General features: G+C 39.9%; 1 protein-coding gene across 3 annotated transcripts in view; it reads left to right on the plus strand.

Annotated features, from left to right (window-relative positions):
• The window catches only part of PDE8A (phosphodiesterase 8A), a 117,652-nt gene that overhangs the window by 50,509 nt on the left and 44,434 nt on the right, over window positions 1-22,709 (plus strand). For all 3 annotated transcript variants that reach the window (XM_010955119.3, XM_074354161.1, XM_074354160.1), the window contains exons 2-4: window positions 13,288-13,344; window positions 14,861-15,051; window positions 22,365-22,421. In XM_010955119.3, the coding sequence (XP_010953421.1) occupies window positions 13,318-13,344; window positions 14,861-15,051; window positions 22,365-22,421 (275 nt within the window). In that variant the 5' untranslated portion in view covers window positions 13,288-13,317. The remainder of the gene's footprint in view (window positions 1-13,287; window positions 13,345-14,860; window positions 15,052-22,364; window positions 22,422-22,709) is intronic.

Consider the following 22,709-nt stretch of genomic DNA (forward strand, 5'->3'; position numbering starts at 1 on the left):
CTATGTATGTTTGCTACTTTGCTACTTTTTCTGATAACTTTTTATTGGAAAAATTTTCACACACCATTAAATCACATGATAAAATTCAAGTTTCATTTAGCTTGATACGTAAAGATATTTTGAGTATATCTAGAGATATACAATAAAAATTTATTGTTGCAGCAGTATTTACAATAGCCAAGACATGGAAACAGCCTAAATGTCCATCAACAGATGACTGGTAAAAGAAGATGTGGTATATTTATACAGTGAAATACTACTCAGCCATTAAAACTGACAACATAACGCCATTTGGAACAACATGGATGCTCCTGGAGAAAGTCATTCTAAGTGAAGAAAGCCAGGAAGAGGAAGAAAAATACCGTATGAGATCGCTCATATGTGGAATCTAAAAAACAAACAAACGAACGAACAAAGCATAAGTACAAAACAGAAATAGACTCATAGACATAGAATACAAACTTGTGGTTGCCAAGGGAGTGGAGGGTGGGAAGGGATAGACTGGGATTTCAAAATTGTAGAATAGATAAACAAGATTATACTGTATAGCACAGGGAAATATATACAAGATCTTATGGTAGCTCACAGAAAAAAATGTGACAATGAATATATATATATATGTTCATGTATAACTGAAAAATTGTGCTCTACACTGGAATTTGACACAACATTGTAAAATGATTATAAATCAATAAAAAATGTTAAAAAAATTATTGTTAATTTCCAAAATATTTTTGCTTTTGTTATTGGTCTTACGAGTAATTTTTTCTATAGTCACATGGTCATATCCTAGTATTTCTATATGAAAATTGTGTCTTTGATTGAATCAGAGAAGGCTCACTTCCTGTTTTTTATATAATGCTTTCTTTTGAGATTCAGTTAAGTGTGCTCAGAACCAATGCTGTTTTTTACTTAAATATAGTTTAATAGAAAACAATTTTCAAAGGGAGGTCAGGTACTTTCTATGATATCTAAACAAAACGTAGTTGACAGTAGCAATTTACCTGGGGTGCCAGAATGCCCAGAGTAGCAACAAGATAAAAATCTAATCATACAGAACTTTGAATATTTGGCTAATTGAGAATATACTGAACTGTAACCAAATTAAAGATTGGATCATTTCTTTGGAGACCTTTGAGAGATAGAATATCCATTCAGCTGGAAAGATTTCACAGTGAAATTAGAAAAATAAGAGAATCATTAAGCCTATCAGGAAACCTGGCCTGCCTTGATTTTACTCTAACAACTGGGATTGTTTATCCCTTTTTTTTTTTCCTTAGATATTTCCTTTAGGAGCATTTATTATGAAAACATGGGGAAATGTTGGGGATTTCAGTTATTTAGTAATTGAATTCAGAATTTAGTAATTTATTCAGCAGTTACTGAGCACTGTATTTTTTTTAGCTTCCAGTTTTATAAAGGTGGATAGAACTCAGAGGCTCGGTCTGGTAGGGGAAAAAAAGTGAGTATAATCTCACTGTGATGAATATAAACCCAGGGTTCCTTGGGAACACAGTGTGGCACTTCATGCAGATGGAGGTCGGGGCCAGAAGCCTAGGTCGAGTTTCCCCTGACTGAGTCTAGAAAGATGAGATAGAGTTAGTGGGGAAGAGGAAGAAAGCAGGAGTGTGCCATGCTGAGTGAGCCATGTGGCCACGGCAAGAGACATGAGCTTTCAAGGAGTTCTAAGTGGGTGGGGCAGTTGAAGCTTAAGCTTCAAGCACTACGGGGGCCTTAAATGCCCTGTCAGAGTCCAGGCTTTATCTCGGGCAATGTGGAGCCCCTGAAGGGTTTCATACTTACTGTGTTTGCGGATCATATATATCACTGATTTTGAAACTTAACATTCTGGTGTTTTTGTGCTTTGGATTAATATGCATTCCCACCCCCAGCCCCCCTGCAGTGCAGTGTACAGCTCATCTGTTGAGTTCCGATAGCGATGACAGAAGGAAGGTAGAGCTAACTTTTTTTGTCTTGCTGTTCACACAGTTAGTACAAGAGAATGTTTAAGTGTCATAGATGTGAAATGAATGAGCAGAAAGATATTTTGAGATATTTTATGTTCTCTATGTATTTTTGTACATCCTGTAGAAATATGTCATTCCCTATGTATTTTCAGGCACTTATGAAATTTGGGGGATATGAATTCCTTTTTAGGACTTGTGTGGATGTATTCTCATTATTAATTATTGAAGTAAGGAGGAAATGATATCAGCAGATGTGCGGAGCTCTTATTCGCACTGAATACACTATTCATTTAGACAAAAAGATCATTTCTCAATTCAAATCGGAATATTCTAATTTAAGGCCTAAATCAGTTGTGTCATAATCTCTATGGAAACAAAGCTTTCTACTGTGTAGTAATTACATAAGTAACTCATTTCCCCTTGTAGATACACAAATTCTAGATGCAGATGCTGTTTTTTCTCTCAAGAACTCTCTTAAAATAGAAGAGACTTTAGCCAGTGGCATTTGTTTATATGTTTTATAAAGTTTAAAATATCTTTTCAGATTTCCTGCTTACATACATTCTTATAAAATTGTTAAAACTTAAAAATTGTTGATGAGCTCACTTTCTTTTCCCGGTTGAAATTCCGATGCAGAGGATTGAATTATCCTTCTCAATTCTTAACATATTAACATCATCTATCCGTGCAAGTCTCTCGCAAGTTGGGTTGTCTAGTTTTGTCTCACTGATTTTCAGGCATCTTTATATATTATGGGTATGAGTGTTTTTTGTTTTCTGGGGTTATGTGTTCTTTGTTGGTTATATGTTTTGCAAATACCTTCTCCCATTCTGTGACTTACCTCTTCAGTGTCTAACTAGAGTCTTTTGATGAACAAAAGTTCTTAATTTTAAAATCTTTTTTTAAATCAATTCTTAACTTTATGGTTAATGCTTTCTGTGCAAATAAATAAATAAATAAATAAATAAATAAATAAAAAAAAATCCTTGCCTATGTCCCAAGATTCCTCTCTTTTTTCATTGTTTGGTTGATTTTTATCTGATTCTCCACTCCCTCACTACCTACCACAGGTAACCATTCTAATGTGTTTAATGTATGTCATTTTGTTTTTATGTGTTCTTATAAAGTATTTATTGTTATGTACTTATGTATTTTAATTTACATAAATGGTATTGTATTACAGATCTTATTCTAATTTTTTTTTCACTTAGCATATACTTTCAAGATCTACCATATTATAGTCCTCAGTTAGATATATCCATATTGTTTGCAGCTCCCTGCTGCTACACATAACCCTGGACAAAGATCTTTGTGAATAGACTCAGAATTCTCACTTCTGAGTCGTATAGTATGCAAGTATAGGCAGTTTTGGTTTAACCTTAGCAATTGGTTCCCAACCAGTGCCTGGGTAGGAAAACCTGAACTGTGACTGATGAATTGCTGGCAGACAACTCAGAGTTAAAATCTCCAGAGAAACTGTTGCATTGGTATCAGGGAGGAGAGAAGGGATGGCACAACATTGTGAGATTTAACTTCAGGAGCTTGACCAAAATCCCACAGTAAATAGCAGGGGAAAAAAATGTCTACAACAAATCTACTTTAAGTATAAAGACACATATACATTAAAATTAAAATGGATAGAGAAAGATCTAAAATCAGCATCTAAGTTTTCAATTTAGGAAACTTGAAGAAAAAATTAAATCCAAAGTAAGCAGAAGAAATGAAATAATAATTAGAGCAGAAATCAATGAAATTGACAATAGGAAATCAGTAAGGAAAGTCCATGAAGCCAAAAGCTAGTTCTTTGAAAAGATTAATAGACTCTAGACACCTCTATGGAAGACTAACTAAAAAAGAGAGAAGACACAAATTACTAATATCAGAAATTAAAGAGGAGACATCACTGCAGATCCCATGGAAATCAAAAGAATACTGTGAACAGCTCTATGCCCACAAATCTGATAACATAGATGGAAAGGACCAATTCCTTGAAAGACAGTATCTGCCAAAACTCTCATGAGAAGAAATAGATGATCTGAATAGGCCTATATCTATTGAAGAAATTGAGTCAGTAATTCATAACCATCCAAAACAGAAAGCACCCATGTGGTTTCACTGGTGAATTCTACTAAACATTTACAGAAGAAATTATACCAATCCTCTACAATCTCTTCCAGAAGATAACTCATTCTCTGAAGCCAGCATCTCCTTAATGCCAAAACCAGACAAAGACATTACAAGAAAACTATAGACCAATATCTCTCATGAACAGAGATGCAAAAATGTTCAACAAAATATTAGCAATTCAAATATAAAAGGTGTAAAAACCCAGGTAAGCAAGGCTAATTCTATATCAGAAAATCAATTATTGTAATCCATCACATCAACAGATTAAAAAAGAAAAATTAATGATCATATCAGTAGATGGAGAAAAAACATTTGACAAAATCCAAAACCCAAAACCCATTCATGATAAAAATGCTTAGTAAACTAGGAATAGAGGAAAACTTCCTCAACTTGATAAAGAGTATTTACAGAAGACCTACAGCTAACATCACACTTAATGGTGAGAAACTTGAAGCTTTCCTATTAAGATCAGGTACAGGGTAATGATGTCCCCTCTTACCATTCCTTTTCAGCATCATACTGGAAGTCCTTGCTAATTCAGGAAGGCAAGAAAAGGAAATAAAAGTTATATAGTTTGGTCAGGAAAACTTAAAACAGTCTTTGTTCACAGATGACATGATTGTCTATGTAGAAAATCCAAAACATTAGACAGGAAAACTCCTGGAACTAATAAGTGATTATAGCAAGGTTGCAGGATACAAAGTTATTATACAAAAGTCAATTTCTTTCCTATATACTAACAATGAACAAGTGAAATTTGAAATTAAAAACACAGTACCATTTACATTAGCACCCCCCCGAAAAAAACAAATGAAAACTTAGATATAAATCTCACGAAATATATACAAGATTTATATGAGGAAAACTACAAAACTCTGAACAAAATCAAAGAACCACCAAGTAAATGGAGAGAGATTCCGTGTTTATGGGTAGGAAGGCTCAATATTGTCAAGAAGTCAGTTTTTCCCAACTTGACCTATAGATTCAATGCAATCCCAATTAAAATCCCAGCAAGTTTCTAACATTTACATAGAGAGCCAAAAAACCCCAGAATAGCTAACCAATATTAAAGAACAAAGTTGGAAGCCCAGAAATAGACATCCACAAATAGTCAACTGATCTTTGACAGAGGAGCAAAGGCAATACAATGGAGCAAAGATAGTCTCTTCAACAAATGGTGCTGGAACAACTGGACATCCACATGCAGAATAATGAATTTAGATACAGATGTCACACCAAAATTAACTCATGGTAGATCAGAGGGCCTCAAAGAAAATGCAAAACTGTAAAACTCCTAGAAGATAACACAGGAGAAGACCTAGATGACCTTGGTTATAATGATGCTTTTTTATTTTATTTTATTTTATTTTATTTTTAATACCTTTATTGTGGTATGATTCCTGTACAGTAAACTACACATATATCAAATGTACAATTTGTTGAATTTTGACAGATGTATGTACACCAATGAAACCACAACCACAGTCAAGGTAGCTAACATTTCAGAAGTGGTAGTGTGGACAAGCGATCTAAGGTGCTGGATTAAGATAGCTAACATTTCCATGTGATTCTTTTTTAGATACAACACCAAAGATGTAATCCATGAAAGAAATAATTGATAAGCTGGACTTCATTAAAATTAAAAACTTCTGCTCTGTGAAAGACACTATCAAAAGAATTAGAAGACACACCATAGACTAGGAGAAAATATTTGCGAAAGACACATCCTATAAATAACTGTTGTCCAAAATATATAAAGAACTCTTAAAAACTCAACAATTAGAAAACAATCTGATTTAAAAATGGACCAAAGACCTTAACAGACACCTCACCAAAGAAGACATACAGATGGCAGAAAAGCATATGAAAATATGCTCCATACCATATATCATCAGGGACATGCAAATTAGAATAACAGTAAGTTTCTACTTCACACCTATTTAAATGACAAAAATCTGGAACACTGACACCACCAAATGCTGGAAAGGATGTGGAGCAACAGGGGGATATGCAAACAATGGCAGGGGACATGTAGAGTGGCATAGCCACTTTGAGGACAGTTTGGCAGTTTCTTACTAAACTACACATACTCTTACCATATGATCTAGCAATTGGTCTCCTTGGCATTTACCCAAAGGAGTTGCAAACTTATATCCACACAAAAACCTGCACAAGGATGTTTATAGCATCTTCATAAGTGTCAAAACTTAGAAGCAACCAAGATGTCCCTCAGTAGGTGAATGGATAAATTATGGTACATCTAGACAATGGAATATTATTCAGCACTAAAAAGAAATGAGATATGCCACAAAAAAGACATGGAGGAGCCTCAGATGCATATTACTAAGTGAAAGAAGGCAATCTGAAAAGGCTACATACATGTGTGATTCCAACTATATGACAGTCTAGAAAAGGTAAAACTGTGACAGCAATAAAACGATAAATAGTTGCCAGTGGTGGGAGTGGGGAGAGATGAATAGGCAGAGTACAGAGGATTTGTAGAGCAATGAAAATACTCTATATGATATTATAATGACGGGTATACATCACTATACATTTGTCCAGACTCATAGAATGTATAACACCAAGAGTGAATTGTAAAATAAAATACTAATTTGGGGTGATTATGATGTGTCATTTGGTAAAAAATGTACTATTCTGGTGAGTGATGTTAATGACGGGGAGGCTGTGCATGTGTGGGGCGTGGGGTTATAAGGGAAATCTCTGTACCTCCCTCCCAATTTTGTTGTAAACCTAAAACTATTCTGAAAAAAAAAGTCGTAAAATGTATTTAGTTTGGAAGTCATAAATGTACATTTTTTTTTCTCTGTAAATATCAGACAGCGTCTGGTCAAGATTTTACCTCGAAACCCTTAGGAAAAAGCGGTCCTGGGAGAAGACAGTCTCCCTGGGAAAGAAACTTGTGGCCTGGGCTGTTGCTGCTATTTGTAATAAAGGGGAAGCAGGGTAGCAGTATCCAGCTGCAGCGTCCGAGGCTTGGGGCCAGGGCTCCAGCCATTCTCCCTTCTGTCCCCTCATCCCTAACCCCCCGATCCTTGACCTAAGGCCTTCATCTGCCCCAGGGGTTCTTCACACTCTGTTGATGTTGTTACTTCCATCCCTTCCCTGTGGTTTCTCCTCTGAAACCTTAAGTTTTCTTTGGGACACAAGAAAATGACTTCCTCCTTGATTTTTCTGAGCTGGTTATTTGAAGTTTAGACTTAGACATTGTTAGTAGTGAAAAAATATTCCAAAGAGAAACTTTAAAGAAACCAGCATTACTTATTTAAAAAGCAGTGTAGTCCAATTACTGAGAATCCTTGCGTAGCCCTCTTAAGAGAGGACTGAGAGATGGTTTAAACAGTAGCACATCAGGTTGAGGACTGCATTTGGAAGGTCTGATGGTTTAACACAGAAAGGAGGTTGGAATGAGTAGTTTGACTTTTTGTGGCTGACTTTTTGAAATAGCTTTCAGAATGGAAACCCACTTTCTGCCAAACCTACGTGTCTAGCTCCCACACCTAGTTAGGATTTCTTCGTTGCTCTAGAACCAAACCAGGGGCATTGTGAACACTTATGTGTCGCCTTTCACTTGTGGTAATGGCTAGACTTGATTTGTGTGCCAGGCACCATGCAAAGAGCTGCATATCTGTTACTCATTACTCAGGTTTTTAGGGGAAAGGGGTCATAATTCAAACCTCTATTTATCTGTCCCATCTCAGGAATACTGGTTGTAGGACGTTTGCTCTGGGAAGACCAGGGGAAGGAGCTTTGCCTCGGGGTAGATCTTGGTGCCATCTTGTGGGTAGATCTGGAAAGGACCAAGCAGACCCACATCAGCTTCTATCAGGATGCCTTGCAGAACCCCAAATTTCCACACAACACTGATATGAAACTGCAGGTCAGACATCAGAACTCTGGTCTTGGAATCAGTGAATTTGATTGTGCCCTATACATCAGCAAGTCCTGATCACTCTATCTCCAAAGCACACACCCAGATTTATCTACTCATCTCCATGGCAACTGCTAGGCCAAGCTACCATCCCCTCCCACTTGGACTACTACAGAAGCTTCCTTACTGCCTCGGCCTCCACGCTCACCCCTCCACTATCTATTCTCCACAGGTAGCCAAAGGGATCTTTCTAAAAAATAAAAAAACAGATCTTACCATTCTCTTGTGTAGAACTCTCTAGTGGCTTTTCATGAAATTTAGAATAAAACCCAAGTTTCTTGTCCTGGCTCAGAAAGCTCTGCATCTTACAGCTCCTGCCTAGCCATGAGCTCATCTCTACACTCTTCCCCTTCCTTTCCTTAAGTTTTCCCCTGTTCCCACCCTGGGTCCTGGGCACCAGCCTTCCTTCTGCTTCCTCCTCCATTCCTGGCATGGCTGGCTCCTTGTCATTCGGATCTTGCCTTCTGAAATGCAACCTTGGAGGGGCCTTTCTTGACTCTGATTCAGAATAGCAACCCAGGTTACTCGCCACCAAATCCTTCCCTGTTATGTCGAGATATTTTCTTTCTTGTTCTCATGAATGCTCAGTACCTAGGAAACCATTTAACACATAGTGGGTGTTCAACAAAGATTTGTCAAATGGATGAATGAGGCTTTCAGGTTCTTGGTCTTATTTCAGCTAGCTACAGGTTAGGGTCAGGTGATTTTAGGCCTTTCCCAATGTAGCATGAAAAGACCATGGGAATTAAGTTCCCATGAATTGAGTCCAGCTCCCACCTTTGCCACTTACCAGCTGTTTAACCATCCTGCTCTGAGCTTCAGTTTGGTCATCAAAAAATGGGGTTAATGAACTTACCTTATTCATAAGGTAAGGACTAAATTGGATTTAAATAGGATTGGAAGCAAAGTATTTAGTACATAGTAGACACCTTCTTTCTCTATTATAACTGAACCATGTTGTCATCATTTATATCTTCCCCTTCTACTACTCAAGGACAGGGTAGGCAATTGGTCTTTGCGCTCCTAGTACCTAGCTCTGTGCTTGGCTTATAGCATAGTAAGTAGGTGGTCCACAAATGTCCGGATTAATTTTGACTCTTCCCACCTAAGAACTGGTGTCTCCTGACTCTTGTCACTCTTTTTCCAGAGAGACAAGATGGCCACTGGCTGTGCAGGGGAAGCCTGGAGGGGTGGTGTGGACAAAATCTGATTTATGTCCTTACTATAGTTCCTAGGTTTGTAAACAATTAATATAAAATGATCCCAGCATAACTTTATGTTTCTAATAAAGGGGATGTGGGAAAGAGAGCTAGATCACATGATTCTTTTGTGGTTCCTGAGGCTTCGGCTTTTCCTAAGATTCCTTCCTTCTTTTGTGTTCCTTTATAAAATAAAATATATATGAAAATACTCTGAAAACAAAGTGCTGTATTACATGCACATGAATATGTACAAGTTGGTATGAGTATGATTTCTAGGTAAATGATTGGTTCAGAAAGGTTAGCTGTTGAGTAAACATTCATTCAGAAAGATTTTTTGAATGTCTACCATGTGCCAGGCACAGTTGTATTGGAAATACAAGAGTGAATAGAGCAGATAAATCCCTGTCTTCATAGAACATTCTTGTGGGAGAGACACTCCTTAATTAATAAAATAAATAATAAAATAAGTCATGTGGCAATGATGACTAAAGCTACAGAAAAAAAAGCAGGTAAGGGATAGAGGGATGTTCAGGAGAGTAGAATTTTTAGACAGGTTATTTATCTCTTTCCTCTTCTACCTCCACCGGTGATCAAGATTTATGGCATAGTAACTTTGCCCTCTAGTGTCATGATGTTTGTCAGTTAGGCAAACGAGAGAAATCTGATAGGTGGTTCATCCAAGTGTCAAATAATAATTTATTTCATATTTCTACCAGCCATATTTATAAAAATACTTTAAAATATTAAAATACAAACAGAGATCATCCTTATCTGATATCCCAATTTAACAATCTTTTTTTAACAGTAAGTCTTAATAAATATGTAAATATTTAAAAAACCAAAAGACTCAACAACTTGTATAGTTACTACCATCAGCTCAAAAATATACTGTTGTTTCTATATTACCTAGAAATATCTATTGCTTTTGAAGCTGAAAGCTGTGTTACTAAAATTGATTTGAAAATGACTATTCCTTTCTTAAATATTAATGTGAAAAATAAATAATTATCAAAACGGCTATGGCCTGAAGCATTAGATCAGCTTGATTCTGATTTTCACACACACAAAAAGGGCGAATATAAGAATTCTAGAAGTTCCGATGCCCTTATCCAGAGCAGTTGGGAAGTTGTTTACTCTTTGAGGGCCCACTGCTGACGTCTGCTCACTGAGTAATGTCATCAGATTTCCTGGTGGTGGTTATTTTGGGGGGGCAGTGGTAAGTAGTTGTCCGGCTCTGCTGGGACACTGCTCGACAGAGGTCCTGAGAGCCGGATATACCCCGTAGACAGGATGTAAGGTTAAAATGCAATCTAGTTAAGTAAATAAAGTAGGTGTTCAGTGGTAAAATAGAATTGCTGAAACATTAGGGTTTTTATATGATAGTGCTAAAATTATATTGAGGCAAAATCCATGATCTTTAAAAAAATTAATCTATAGCTTCTTTTATTTCTTAAAATCAATGTAGTGGTGAATTATTTTTATAAGTTGAGATCATAAAAAGTTATGCTGTCCTTTGTAAAAGTTACTTCACCCACCTTTGGTGTGCAACATGTGCTCGGTCTTGTTTTCCCCAGAGGGATGAGACTCCTGCCCTTAGCTGCCCATGCCTTCATCTTGTCCCTCAGCTTATGACCAACACTATGAATACATAAATGTATTTTTAAAAATCAAGCCAGTTATTAACATTTTAAAATTTTATTAATTATTACCTTTAACTTATTTTTCTTCTCCTGGTTTCCTTAAGTTTGTACTGTTTACTTTCGCAAATTTAGGGATTTGAAAGCTTAATCTGTTTACTTAATTCTTCTTTCACGACAAAAAAGATTTAAGACTGAATTTTACCCCTGAGTAAAATTTACTAGTATCCTGCAGGGTTTATTACATTTTCTCATTTCTATTATTTTCCAAGTAATCTGTAGGTGTAGTTTACATTTCCCTCTCTGATTCAGAAATTACATGAGTTAATATTTTAAAATTTTCCGGGTAAGGGAGTATTTGTTAACGCATGTTCTAAATTTTGGTTTGATTGCATTACGGTTGAAAATGAAAACTGTCCAAGTCTTATTTGTAGGAATATGTTTTAAGGTTTTCTCTGTGACCTAGTATATCGTATGTTTTTATGCTATTTGTGAATATTTTCTTTCTCTCTTTTCAGACTTTATTTTTTTATGTTCTAACTGATCCTTTGTAGCAAATTTCATGAGCGCCCTCTGAGAGGCTGCAGATCCCGGTTCACACAGAGGACCGCTGTCTATACCACTTTATCCTGAGCAGCGGCACATCCCTCCTGTTGATGGGTTTTTGCTTTCTCTTATGAAAGCACCCCCCCTACCCCCAGTACTCTAGAAAATCAGCAAAATAATTTTCCTTCTTTTTCTTTTTCCTGTCATTTTCTTCCTTTTCTTTCTTTTTTCTGAGTAGTTCTGACTTCTCCAGGCAGTAGGCCTATATCGTTTCTTGTTCTTTTATTCATTCATTTCTTTAAACTTTGTTCATAAAAACCAACAAAAAACTCATTGTTCAGATTGGTCTCTCTCGGTGCCTCTTGCTTGCCTTCTCTCTGAGCTGTGGGGGGTGATTATATAGAGCAGATCTTTCTCTTTTAAGACTCTGCTGGCCCTCCTGGATCATCTTCTCTCAGAAATTCCGGCTTTGGCATCCAGCTGTGCCTATTGACATGAGGCTGGCCTGCAGCTACCAGGTCAGGAGGCTGGATGGTGCCGTGGGGTGTCTGTCTACCCACCCCGCCGCCCCGCCACAGAGTCCTCCTCCCCAGTCTTAGGTCTAGAGTGGTAGCGACCCTCATTCTTACACCTTTGGAGAGATGAAATTACTACAAAGCAAATCAGAAACTGAGCCGGTGTCCCATTATTAGTGGACATCAGTTTAGCAGTTAAAAATATACCTGGACTTCCTCCATCTCTAAGCGGGTTTTGTTACATGTATTTACTGTAGGAGAGAGCACTGCTTGAGGGAGAGATGGGAGGTGGGCAGCCAGGAGGTATCTTATGGGTTCTGCTGCTGCTGTGTCCGAGGTATGGACTCATACCATCACCCAGAGGCCTGGAGTAGGGGAGGGGTCCCTTCATACAGTGTTTCTGGAAAATTTGCAAAAAACGTGTCTTTTCTTCGGGATAGCAACCCAGGGCCAGGGTTCACGGCTGGATTTCAGCCCTACCTTCTCCCTCCCTTGTGCTCCTTTGTGCAGTGCACAGACTGCCCAAATCTTCCAGTGGCCCTGGGTTTGCAGCACAGGTTATAGAACTAAACAGACAGGTCGGTGGAATCCCAGCTGCCGCTTGCTGCTGTGTGGCCTTAACGTACTTGGAACCTCAGGTTTCCAACTGTAAACTCTCACGCTGTTGTGAAGATTCAGTGAGATTACGTATGTTCAGCCCAGTATATGCTAAGCTCTCCATTGGTGCTATGATGCTTATTACTCATTGGGGTTTGGTTATGACAATGTATTTATCTTTGTGTCTTGGTGTTACGTTCTCAAATAGATGAGCATTTTTGAATAAGCACTGTGCTCCTCTATAAAATGAAAGTGTCAACTGTTTCTCAGTAAGGTTTCTTTGGCTCTGACATCCCATGATTCTGATTGCTGGATTTCATTATTTATGTGCATTTTAGATGTAAGATTTCATTGTCCGTCAGGGGAAAGATGGGAGTAAATGTGGAAGGAACCAATGTTCATTCAGTGTCTAATCTTTGGAGGGTCTTTATTATTGTAATTTCATTTGATCTTTGTAACAAATGAGAAATTGAGGCTGAGAGAAGTTGAGTAATTCACTTAAAGTCACACACAACTAGGAAAAGAAAAGCTGGGATCAGACTAATTTTATTTTTCCTTCCCTGCTCTCCACCTTTCTTGGGGTTTATAAGGGGATGCCTGGGATTCCTCTGTCTACTAAGTGTTTGTCATTTTTCTCTGAAGTAGAAATTTTACTTTCATCTGTGGCACTGAGTAGAGAGAGAAAAATCTAGGCAAGTTTATCTCTTTTTTTTTCTTATTTTTAAGCAGATCTTTTTCTTACAGGTATCAGTAGCTGGCGTGCAATTTGGCCCCATGAGATTTCATCCAGATCAACTCCAGGTAATATACCATGCTGTAATTTTCATGTTGGTTTTCTTGAAAGAGAGGAAGGGAGAATCTCTAAAGTTACACACTGAAAATAATCTTTTAGGTAGAATATTGGATCAATGTTCAATTTCCTGAGCTTGATAACAGTACTATAGTTATGAGAGAATATGCTTCTCTTAGAAATACACATTGAGATAGTTAAAGATGAAGAAATGTCTGCAACCTACTTCAAAAGGTTCAGCATTAAGATAACATGTATAATTTGTGTGTGTGTGTGTGTGTGTGTGTGTGTGTGTGTAGAAAGAGAAAGCAAAGGTGGCAAAATGTTAACAATTAATGAAACCAGCAGAGTATACTAGCGTTCATTCACATTCACAACTTTTCTGTAGGTTTGAAATTTTCAATATAAAAAGTAAAAGCGCTGTATGTTACTGAATCAGCTCTAGCAGAGAGAAAATATCTATGAATTGTGTAATCCAAAATATTAGACAAAGTAACCAATTGAAATTTAGCTCCAAAGTTATTTGATGCTTCCTTTACACAAACGCACGCTGGCTATTACATTTTAAAAAGTGTGAAGAGGACTGGCAGAAATGCGTTCTCTTAGATTTTTGCATTTGTGTTGTCCGTGCCCCTGGGTAAGCTTAAAGGAACTGAGTCTTGGAGAAATGGTTTCCGTCAGCTTTGTAGTCTCCCACCTGGACAGTACCACTGTTGCCCCTGTTAGTCAGTCTGGGTCTGAAGGGATGGAGCGGGTGCACTCCTGAACCAGATTAGGTGTGGGGGGCCTGGCTGGGAGGGGAGAGGCGGCAGATTCGGGACCCACTTTATCGGGGCCAGGCACTTAACGGGCAGGTTTTGAAGAGTAACATTTTGGTGTACTTTAAATCTCTCTTGTGGGAGTGTGTAGCTCAAGTGGTAGAGTGCGTGCTTGGCATACACAAGGTCCTGGGTTCAATCCCCAGTACCCCTTTCAAAACCAAATATGCAAACTTAATTACCTCCCCCCCAAGAAAATAAATAAAACAACTTAAAAAATAAATCTCTTATAATCAAAGTAATTTTTTTTAACTTGGAGGAATTACGTAAAGTCTTGAGTCATAACATTTAAATGCATTATTTAAAGTATTCAGTATTATAGGAGTTTGATTGGAATATTAGTGTTTGCCATCTTAGGAAGTACCTAGTTAACTTACTGCTAACTAAGATAAATATTTGTATGTTTTAAATGATTTAGTTTTAAGATAAAATCCTTAGTCAAGTCTCTGGTGAGTTATTTAAGTGGGCTTATTGAAGTAAATATATGATCCATGCACTTTGACTCCCACATGAAGAATAGATAAAATAGCACTTCAGGGAGCTGAGTGCTAACGGCCCTGAGTTATGTGTGGGAAAAGGATTTATTCAGCAGATTGTAATGTTCACATCTGTGTACGTGCCTGGAAAACACTTGGGAGTTTTCTTGTTAAGAAATAATTCTAACAACATCTTTTTTTTTTTAAAAAGTGTTCGTGCTTTTTTCATTCAGGTACTTTTAGTGTTTACCAAAGAAGATAACCAGTGTAATGGATTCTGTAGGGCATGTGAAAAAGCAGGGTTTAAGTGTACAGTTACCAAGGAGGCTCAGACTGTCCTTGGCTGTTTCCTGGACAAACATCATGACATCATTATCATAGACCACAGAAATCCCCGGCAGCTGGATGCAGAGGCGCTATGCAGGTAAGCCTGAGACTCAGGCCTCAACAGTCCCATGGGCATTTATGACATAAATGCAGCCCAGATATACATTAAGTCAAGTTCAGAGTCTTAAGTTGCTTTCCATGCATGTAAAATAAGCAAGACATTTAGAATATCATTATTTCAAGGAGTGTTTCTTATCTCTTCTGTTTTGTTTGCTTTGCTTAAAACAGTAAGAAAATATGAATGAAGACCATTATTAAGGATGAAACCCAATATGTAATTAAATACACTGTCACTGTATATTACTGCAACAAGAATTATTGTAATTTCCCAGATGTTTTTAAAGTTATAAAAAGTTTTAAAATTGTCTTCTAATGTTAGGTGAATATTCCTTGTTTGTAATACTTGAAGGCTATCAATATTGTGAGAGAATTCTGGGTAGCAGACATAAATCTAAGAAAAGTATTTTTTAAAGAAAATCATTTGCTGCTGATGGAAGCAAGGCAAAATGAAACAGTAACTATATCTAGTAGAAAACTTTTGGAAAAGACAAATCATAATTTTAATATAAAATCTTATAATGTATTAATTTTAGGGACATTTAAATCTTGATTTTTAGGAGATAGAAAAGATTAAAAACCAAACAAGGGTTATAAACTGAGCTGACAGGAACATGACATCCTGTCAAGAGGTTGTTTGCAGGTGCATGGTTACTTCCATGCGCTTGTTTCCTTGGCAGTGAGAGTTCCCCTTTCAGGCAGTCAAACGAGGTAGCTTTCATGCGGGTGTGAGCCACCTTCAGTGGAGCTTCCCCCGGCCTTAAGCTAGCACCTCCCATGCTGCGTGTGTTCCTCTCCTATACCTGTCTGGTTAGTGGTAGTTAGCCATTGTCACTGCAGCCCGGATGTGTTTGACGTGTTATCTGACAGCACGTCCATGAGGGATCATGGCCCAAGAGATGTGGAGAGAGCTCTGACCCAGGTGGAGAGAGGAGCCTCAGCTGCTTGCCTTTGGGTAACTCTGCTTTCTCTGAGGATGTGTTCTCTCAGCTGTAAATTTGGAACACTTGGTTTCCAAGATCCTTTCTATCTCTCACATCTGATGGATAGCACTCAGAGGAAGGGAAGAAAATATCTTAGTTATGTGGTGCTTGTAGTCTTGGTTCGCTGTTGCGAGGCAGGAGACGTGTCTAAGGAGCGCCAAAGAGAGTGCAGATAGAAAAGGTGAAGTGAGGGTGAAATGCTGTGCTGGGGAAAACTTGGCTTCTTGTCCAGGTACAAACCTAGCCACAGGTATGTGCTGGACAATGGAAATCAATTCTTATAGAGCTGATGCTGCTAGATCACCCTGTGTTATAAAAGAAAGGTTAAGTTATGGTAGTTATGCTCTACTTTTTGTGTGTGTGGTAAAATACACATAACATACAATTATGCTCCACTTTTTGAGGGAGGAAAATGTACTATTGTTACACATTTTGGGAATATTCTAAACAAATAGGGTTAATTCATTCAGCCAAATTTTATTGATACGTCAATTAAAAATTTATACAACTGTAAAATAGGGAATGTGACCTGAGTTGCTTAATATGTAGTTTTAGAGAAGCATATACTGTCACGTATGCATGTCCTCTTCCCCACCGCCTTCCGTCCAGCCTCTGCTGGGGGTTAGGGTTTCCCAGGGGAAAGCTCTGAGTTTCAGAAGTTCTTCATGTTGAGCCCAACCTTGTTGTATTTGGCCCACAGGTCGCTAGAACGTTCTTATCCCCTCCCCCGGGTTTCTAAAGTTGAGGACAGGAGTGGTCTTTTCAGGATGGAGCACATCCTCACTGCTGTCGGTGGCTCCTCACAAAGTGTGGTGTCATATTCCAGCCCATCGAGGGGGCTGCTCTAAGTGCCTTCTTTCATTCAGGAGCTCTTGTAAGCATAAGTTTGGTGGACGAGTGAGGAGTGAGCAGAGCAGTCATCTCCCCTGTGCCAGCCAAAAGCAGATCTCTATAACCACAACTCCCCACCATCCTCCTTTCCTGATGACTGTGTCCCAGTCCTGGCCAAGAATCTGAAGTCTTTCTCACTAGCTGTGTTCTACCACATTATCTTAGTCAGCTGAGGATTTGGGGGGATTGGGAGGTCCTTGTGCCATTTGTGGCGAGTTATCTAGAGGCAAGAGAGGACCCTAATTTATTTTCCCTACATCAGTTTCAACTTGATTCTCACCCTTACCTGGTTTATCTCCCTTAAAAGCATCCCTTTACAGGTGCCTGCCCACTCTGGACTGTCCTTTTAAGGAATCTTTCCAGGCTCTTCCTCCTGAGCCTGCTCTCCACTTAGCTCACGAGACCTTAGCCCTGGCAGAGCTCTGTCCCTTCATCTTCCTTTTGGAATACCTTCACAGGGCAAGCAAACGATTTCAGTCCAGTGTCATAAATGCCGACAGAGGAGATACATACAAAGCACTGCCGGTGCCCATGTCAAGGAGGGCTTCACAGGGGATATTTAAGTTGAGCCCCAAAGGAGGAGTGGGAGTTTTGAAAGGAAGGAAGGTGGAGAAAACATTCCGAGTAGAGGAAGCAGCATGTGTAGCAACAGGCAGGTGTCCTCTGCCTGGTGGTCAGTGGCTTGCTGGATCAGGCAGGTATGGGCCATGACTCAGGGTGGGGCTGGAGCAGCCAACGTGAGCCTGATCATAAAAGCATTGTGTGCTGAGCCAAAGGCTTCGGATTTTGCCCAGTAGGCATTTGAGACCTTGGTGTATTCTATGCAGGGGAGCATCCAGAGCGTAATGGGAGATCCCTCTGGCTGCCAGCCGGAGAGTGGAGCAGAAGACAGAAGTACTCAAGCAAGTCAGCCAGCTGTGAGGTTGTTGTGGGCCATCTTGTGCGGTACCTGGTATCAGTGCCTCCTCCCAACTTCCTATCAAACAACCCATGAAGGTTATAAAAGAGACAAAAACTGACCACAGCAATTAACAAACCAAAGATAAGATGGTAGATACGTCAGAAGCTGGGAGACCGAAAAGGACAGGAATACCCACTGTACCTCTTGTGCTGTGGGGACTTACAAAGAAGCCTGTTCCTGGGACGTCCTCTGCATACTTCAGCCTCTGAAGCTGAAATACCAGCAGCCCTGAAGGAAGGAAGTAGGAAGAGGCTTTGTTTCACTCCCACTGTGTCCTGCTGAGCCGAGTTTGCTGGAGCTGCACTGACCAGACCCCAGCACCAGCACTTCTGTGCACTGGCCAGGGGCCTGCCTCCAGCCCGTGCTGTCCCTGCTGCCCCTTCTCTTACTTCCTACATCTACCAGGAAACCCAAGACAGGGAGCAGACGGAGATGGACGAAGATGTGCTTTTCCTACCGTGTTGTAAGAAGAGGCAGAGGCATAGGAGCCTGAGAATAGTCCTTCACATAATTGCAATTTCAAAACAGCAGACAGGACCAGTTCTCAGGTTTAGCTAGAGAATGGGAGAGAGCAGACCAGGAATCTGCTCTGTGAAGCAGACCTGTGCATGCCTGCTGGCAGTGCTCTCTGAGCATGAACTTGCACCTGTTGACCTGACCTGCAAGCCCAGACCTGAGAGGAGGACGGCTGCTAATGCCGACCATCTAGCAAAAGGGTGCAAGGGAGACTCCCTGGACGCTCTCTGCTGAGGACTCTTTGCCAGGTTGACGTCACTGCCGTTGAAGGATGGGCAAACAGCATAGAGATGGAGACGTGTAAAAAGCTGCCAAATTATGGGAGGAGGGAAAAACAGCCTTACGGATGAAGAAAATTATTCTCTATAGGAAACTGAAGACCCTTTTAGAAGACATGTGCTTAGTGTACTCAGAAGAAATGAAGATGTATTTCTCTGTGCAACAGGAGCAGAGCTCTGGAATGAAAGGAAACGTTTTGTAAAGGGAGATGGAGGAAACAAAGCACTTCACAGAAACCCAAAATGCATTAACAGGATTAAAATCTATATTGAATGCAGAAGCAAGATTGAACTCAGAGTGCCGGATGCTTTCATACAATATCTGAATTTACCTTGGTCTGCAGATCCTTTTTACTGTTGCAAATTCCATTCTTTTCAGCCTGAAACTTATCCCACATGGCAGAGGGAACAGTGGCAAAGTACAAGTAATGGAGTTGCGCTCTTGTAAAATTTAACTCATTTTTTTAAATGAAATTTTAAATTGAAGTACTGTTGGTTTACAGTGTTGTGTTAATTTCTTTGTAGTGGAGAGGTAATTAGGTTCTTTTTTTTTTTAATGGAGGTACTGGGGATTGAACCCAGGACCTCGTGCACGCTAAACACACACTCTACCACTGACCTATACCCTCCCCTGTAAAATTTAACTCATTAAAGGGCTTTATTATGTTCTTGTAAGAACAAGTAAGCCTCCATAATGTGGCCTTTTTTCCAGTTGTAGGTGAAGACCATCAGAATTATTTGTAGTTGCCTAGTGTATCTTGAGACTGGTAGTTGCCCCCTAATACCTATTTCTACTCTTTTTTCTAACAATAGAATTCCTGGTGTTTAGCTACAAATACCACCACCTAGAAAATATACTGCATTCCCTAGCTTTTCTTGCAACTGGCCGATGGAAGTGACATGTGCGTCTTCTGGAAAGTGTCCTTGAAGGGAGAGTGCATACCCCTCTTCTTGCTGTCTGGAATGTGGATATTATGGCTAGAGCTCAGCACCTATCTTGGACCATGAGGAAGAAACCACGTACAGACCATAATAGAGAACCATAGGATGGAAGGAGCCAGGCTCTGATGCTGTGGAGTGCCCTTGCAGCCTTGGGCTGCCTGCCTCTGCACCTCTTTTATGTGGGTGACAAGTCCTATTTAAGCCACTATTCTGTGGAGTTTTCTGTTATGCATAATCAGGTCAAATCCAAATATTACCCCACGTAGCATGGTTCTGAGAGCTTCCCAGCATGCTTGTGCAGCCTTTCAGAACCTCATGCTGTGGCTCATGCCCCATCTTGTTTTCTGACTTCTTGGAATCTTCCTTCCTACTGTCTGGGTATGCATTTTGATGATGATGTATCACTTCTTTCTTAGTTTTCATGAATTCTAAAGTAAAGAGTGTTATTTTTCAACCCAGACTCCTGACTTTACTATTTCCTAGCCAGTTCTGCCTTCTTGCAGATCGGAAAAAGTTAAGAATACACCTCTGCCTTTTCATATAGCATTAGACCTCCTTTGCAGGGATCAGCTTGTCTCCAGGAAATCTGGTCTTTCCTTCCAAACTTTGTCCTTAGCCCAGTGCCCCCATCCCTGTATCCAAAACTATTACTGAGATCATCTGCTGATTTCTCACTTGCTATTATTCCACTTAGATCTCTATTTTTCTTGTAAACAGATGAGAGCTGGTTTGAGATGGTTGGCTGCACACTTAAATTGCCTTTTCTCCCTCTAAACCTTGGTGATATGATAGAAATATAAACATAAGAACAAATACAGTGTCCTGAGAAGTCGTGGGAATAACCATTTGTGAGTCCACGCCTTTCCTTCCTTAGCTAAGATTAGTGCTAGGGTGAGTACTAACCAACAGGTTTGGAAAGTGAACTGGCCTTGTCTGTGTGAGTGTCTGCCATGTCAGTCACCCTACCGAGCTTAAACAGCCCTTCCTGTGTGGCTCCTCCTCCAGGAAGGTGAGCATGGCTACTCTTCAGGCAGGGAGACTGTGGTTGGACAAGGGATTGGTACATGGTCAGCAAGCCCTGCAGCGGCCTGTCGAGAGGGCTCCTCCAGTACAGCCATGCAGAGTGCCCTTCAGGTTGGCTCCCTCTGGAGAAGCAGATGGAAGCTGGAGGAGTAGAGTGGACACTGGGAGAGGTGGATATGTTGGGGGAGAGAGAGGTGGGAGCCGCTTGTCCCATGAGACTGGTTGGTCCCGAGGGCTACTTTTCCATCCCTGAGCTACTTCCCTACCCCAGATCTAGTCTACCTTTGGACTCTAAGCCTTTCTCAAGCTGAGTTCCATGAGAAAATTAGGCCCCAGTGCCCTAAGGCAGGGGTAGGCAAAGGGGAACACAGTCAGGCCCATTCATTTATGTATTGTCTCTGGCTGCTTTCAGGCCACAGTGGCAGAATTGAGTAGTTGTGACAGAGTCTATATGGCCTGAAGAGCCTGAAATATTTACTGTCTGGCCCTTTACAGAGCAATTTTGCCAAAGCTGACGCATCCATTGTAGATGATGAATTGACTTCTCTCTTATGCATCTGAAACAGTTATGTTATGCACCATCCTTGGGAGAATTGAGAAATAGTCACTCAAATCATTTTCTGTGTTCTGTGATTCAGAAGTGACACAAGTGATTCTTGAACTAACAGAACTGAAGTCATGCAGTCAGTCTCAGCTCTTCTCTGTCCCATCCTGGACACGGTCTCCAGGAGGCCAGCGTGCTTCTGACTTGGCTGGGGCAGCCTGGGCCTGGTCCACTCCATTCTCCTCCTTCTGAAGTCACCCTCCCATGTGAGTCCTCTTCCTTTCAGTCCAGGGGCCAAGTTCCTCCCTCTTCCTGCGGCCTGGTCCTCCTTCTCCGCAGGTCCTGCTTTCTTCCCCAGAGCAGGACGGGTCGAAGCCGTTGCATATCTCCAGTGGAGTAGTTCCTTTTCTTTCCACTCCTGTCACATTTATCTCTGATCTCTTGGCTGGATTTTCATTCCGCATGGCTTCCTGGGAAGCTGCTTCTCCGGGAGGATTGAATTCATTCCCTGTGGGGAGCCCTGTAGTCCTTGGGTAATTTCAGTGGAGCAATGTCTTCTACTCTTCTCCACCTGTCTTTCATTCTTCATTTTTCCTGTCAGGCATTGATCCTCCTCTTCCTAACTGATAAGATTATCTTGCGTTTCCTAGCTTGAATATTTATTGTAACTGTTTTTATGTGCATTCTACCTAGAAACTCTTCTTTGTGCTGCTTAGAATGCAATGGAGAGCTGACCCTTGGGCTTATTCACTCCCACCATAATGGCAGCCATAGCTTGTGTAATACACGTAAACTTGCATTGTCCTTTGGTGGGACGGGACAAATAACCCCTCTCACATAAACCCCAGGTAGGGAAAATTCTCCACCTGAAACAGCTTAGGTTAACAAAGGCCAGAGCCATGGGAAGACACATCACCTGGGCTAGCTGTTGTCTTCGCACCCCGTAGTTGTTAGGGTTACCAAGGATGCTGGTTAGGAGTTTGTCCCCCAAAGAGAGAAACATCACGTAGCCAAGAGGGTGACTCCAGAGTATGAAGGGATCTTTTGCACCCCCTTCTACCCCTCCCCCACCTTTAATTGTTCTACGAAAATTTTTTGTGTATTTATTTTTTTTAAGAATTGCTTTAAATTTATTTTAAAAACTCTTTTTTAAAGGTCTATCAGATCATCAAAACTCTCAGAAAACACAGTTATTATTGGTGTAGTTCGCAGGTAAGATTTCTTTTTCTTTCTTTCTTCTTCCTCTTCTTTTTTTATGTTGAGATTCAAGTGTCAGTGTAATTCTTGCTCTTAACAAGCCTGAATAACAGCTTGCAGGCTGTGACAGGCATCACCCTTTTTATTTAGTTTGGCTTTTCTTTTTTCCTTTAAGCTTTCATTTCTTTTCTTATTTTCTTTTACTTTGCCAGTTAAATTCATGGCAGGAGTTTCTACTCTCATACTAGGTTTTATGATTTTGGACTGACTTTCACTTTAGAAATAGGCAGACTACGAGAGAAT

This window comes from Camelus bactrianus, chromosome 27 (assembly GCF_048773025.1).
Source record: "Camelus bactrianus isolate YW-2024 breed Bactrian camel chromosome 27, ASM4877302v1, whole genome shotgun sequence".
NCBI lineage: Eukaryota > Metazoa > Chordata > Mammalia > Artiodactyla > Camelidae > Camelus > Camelus bactrianus.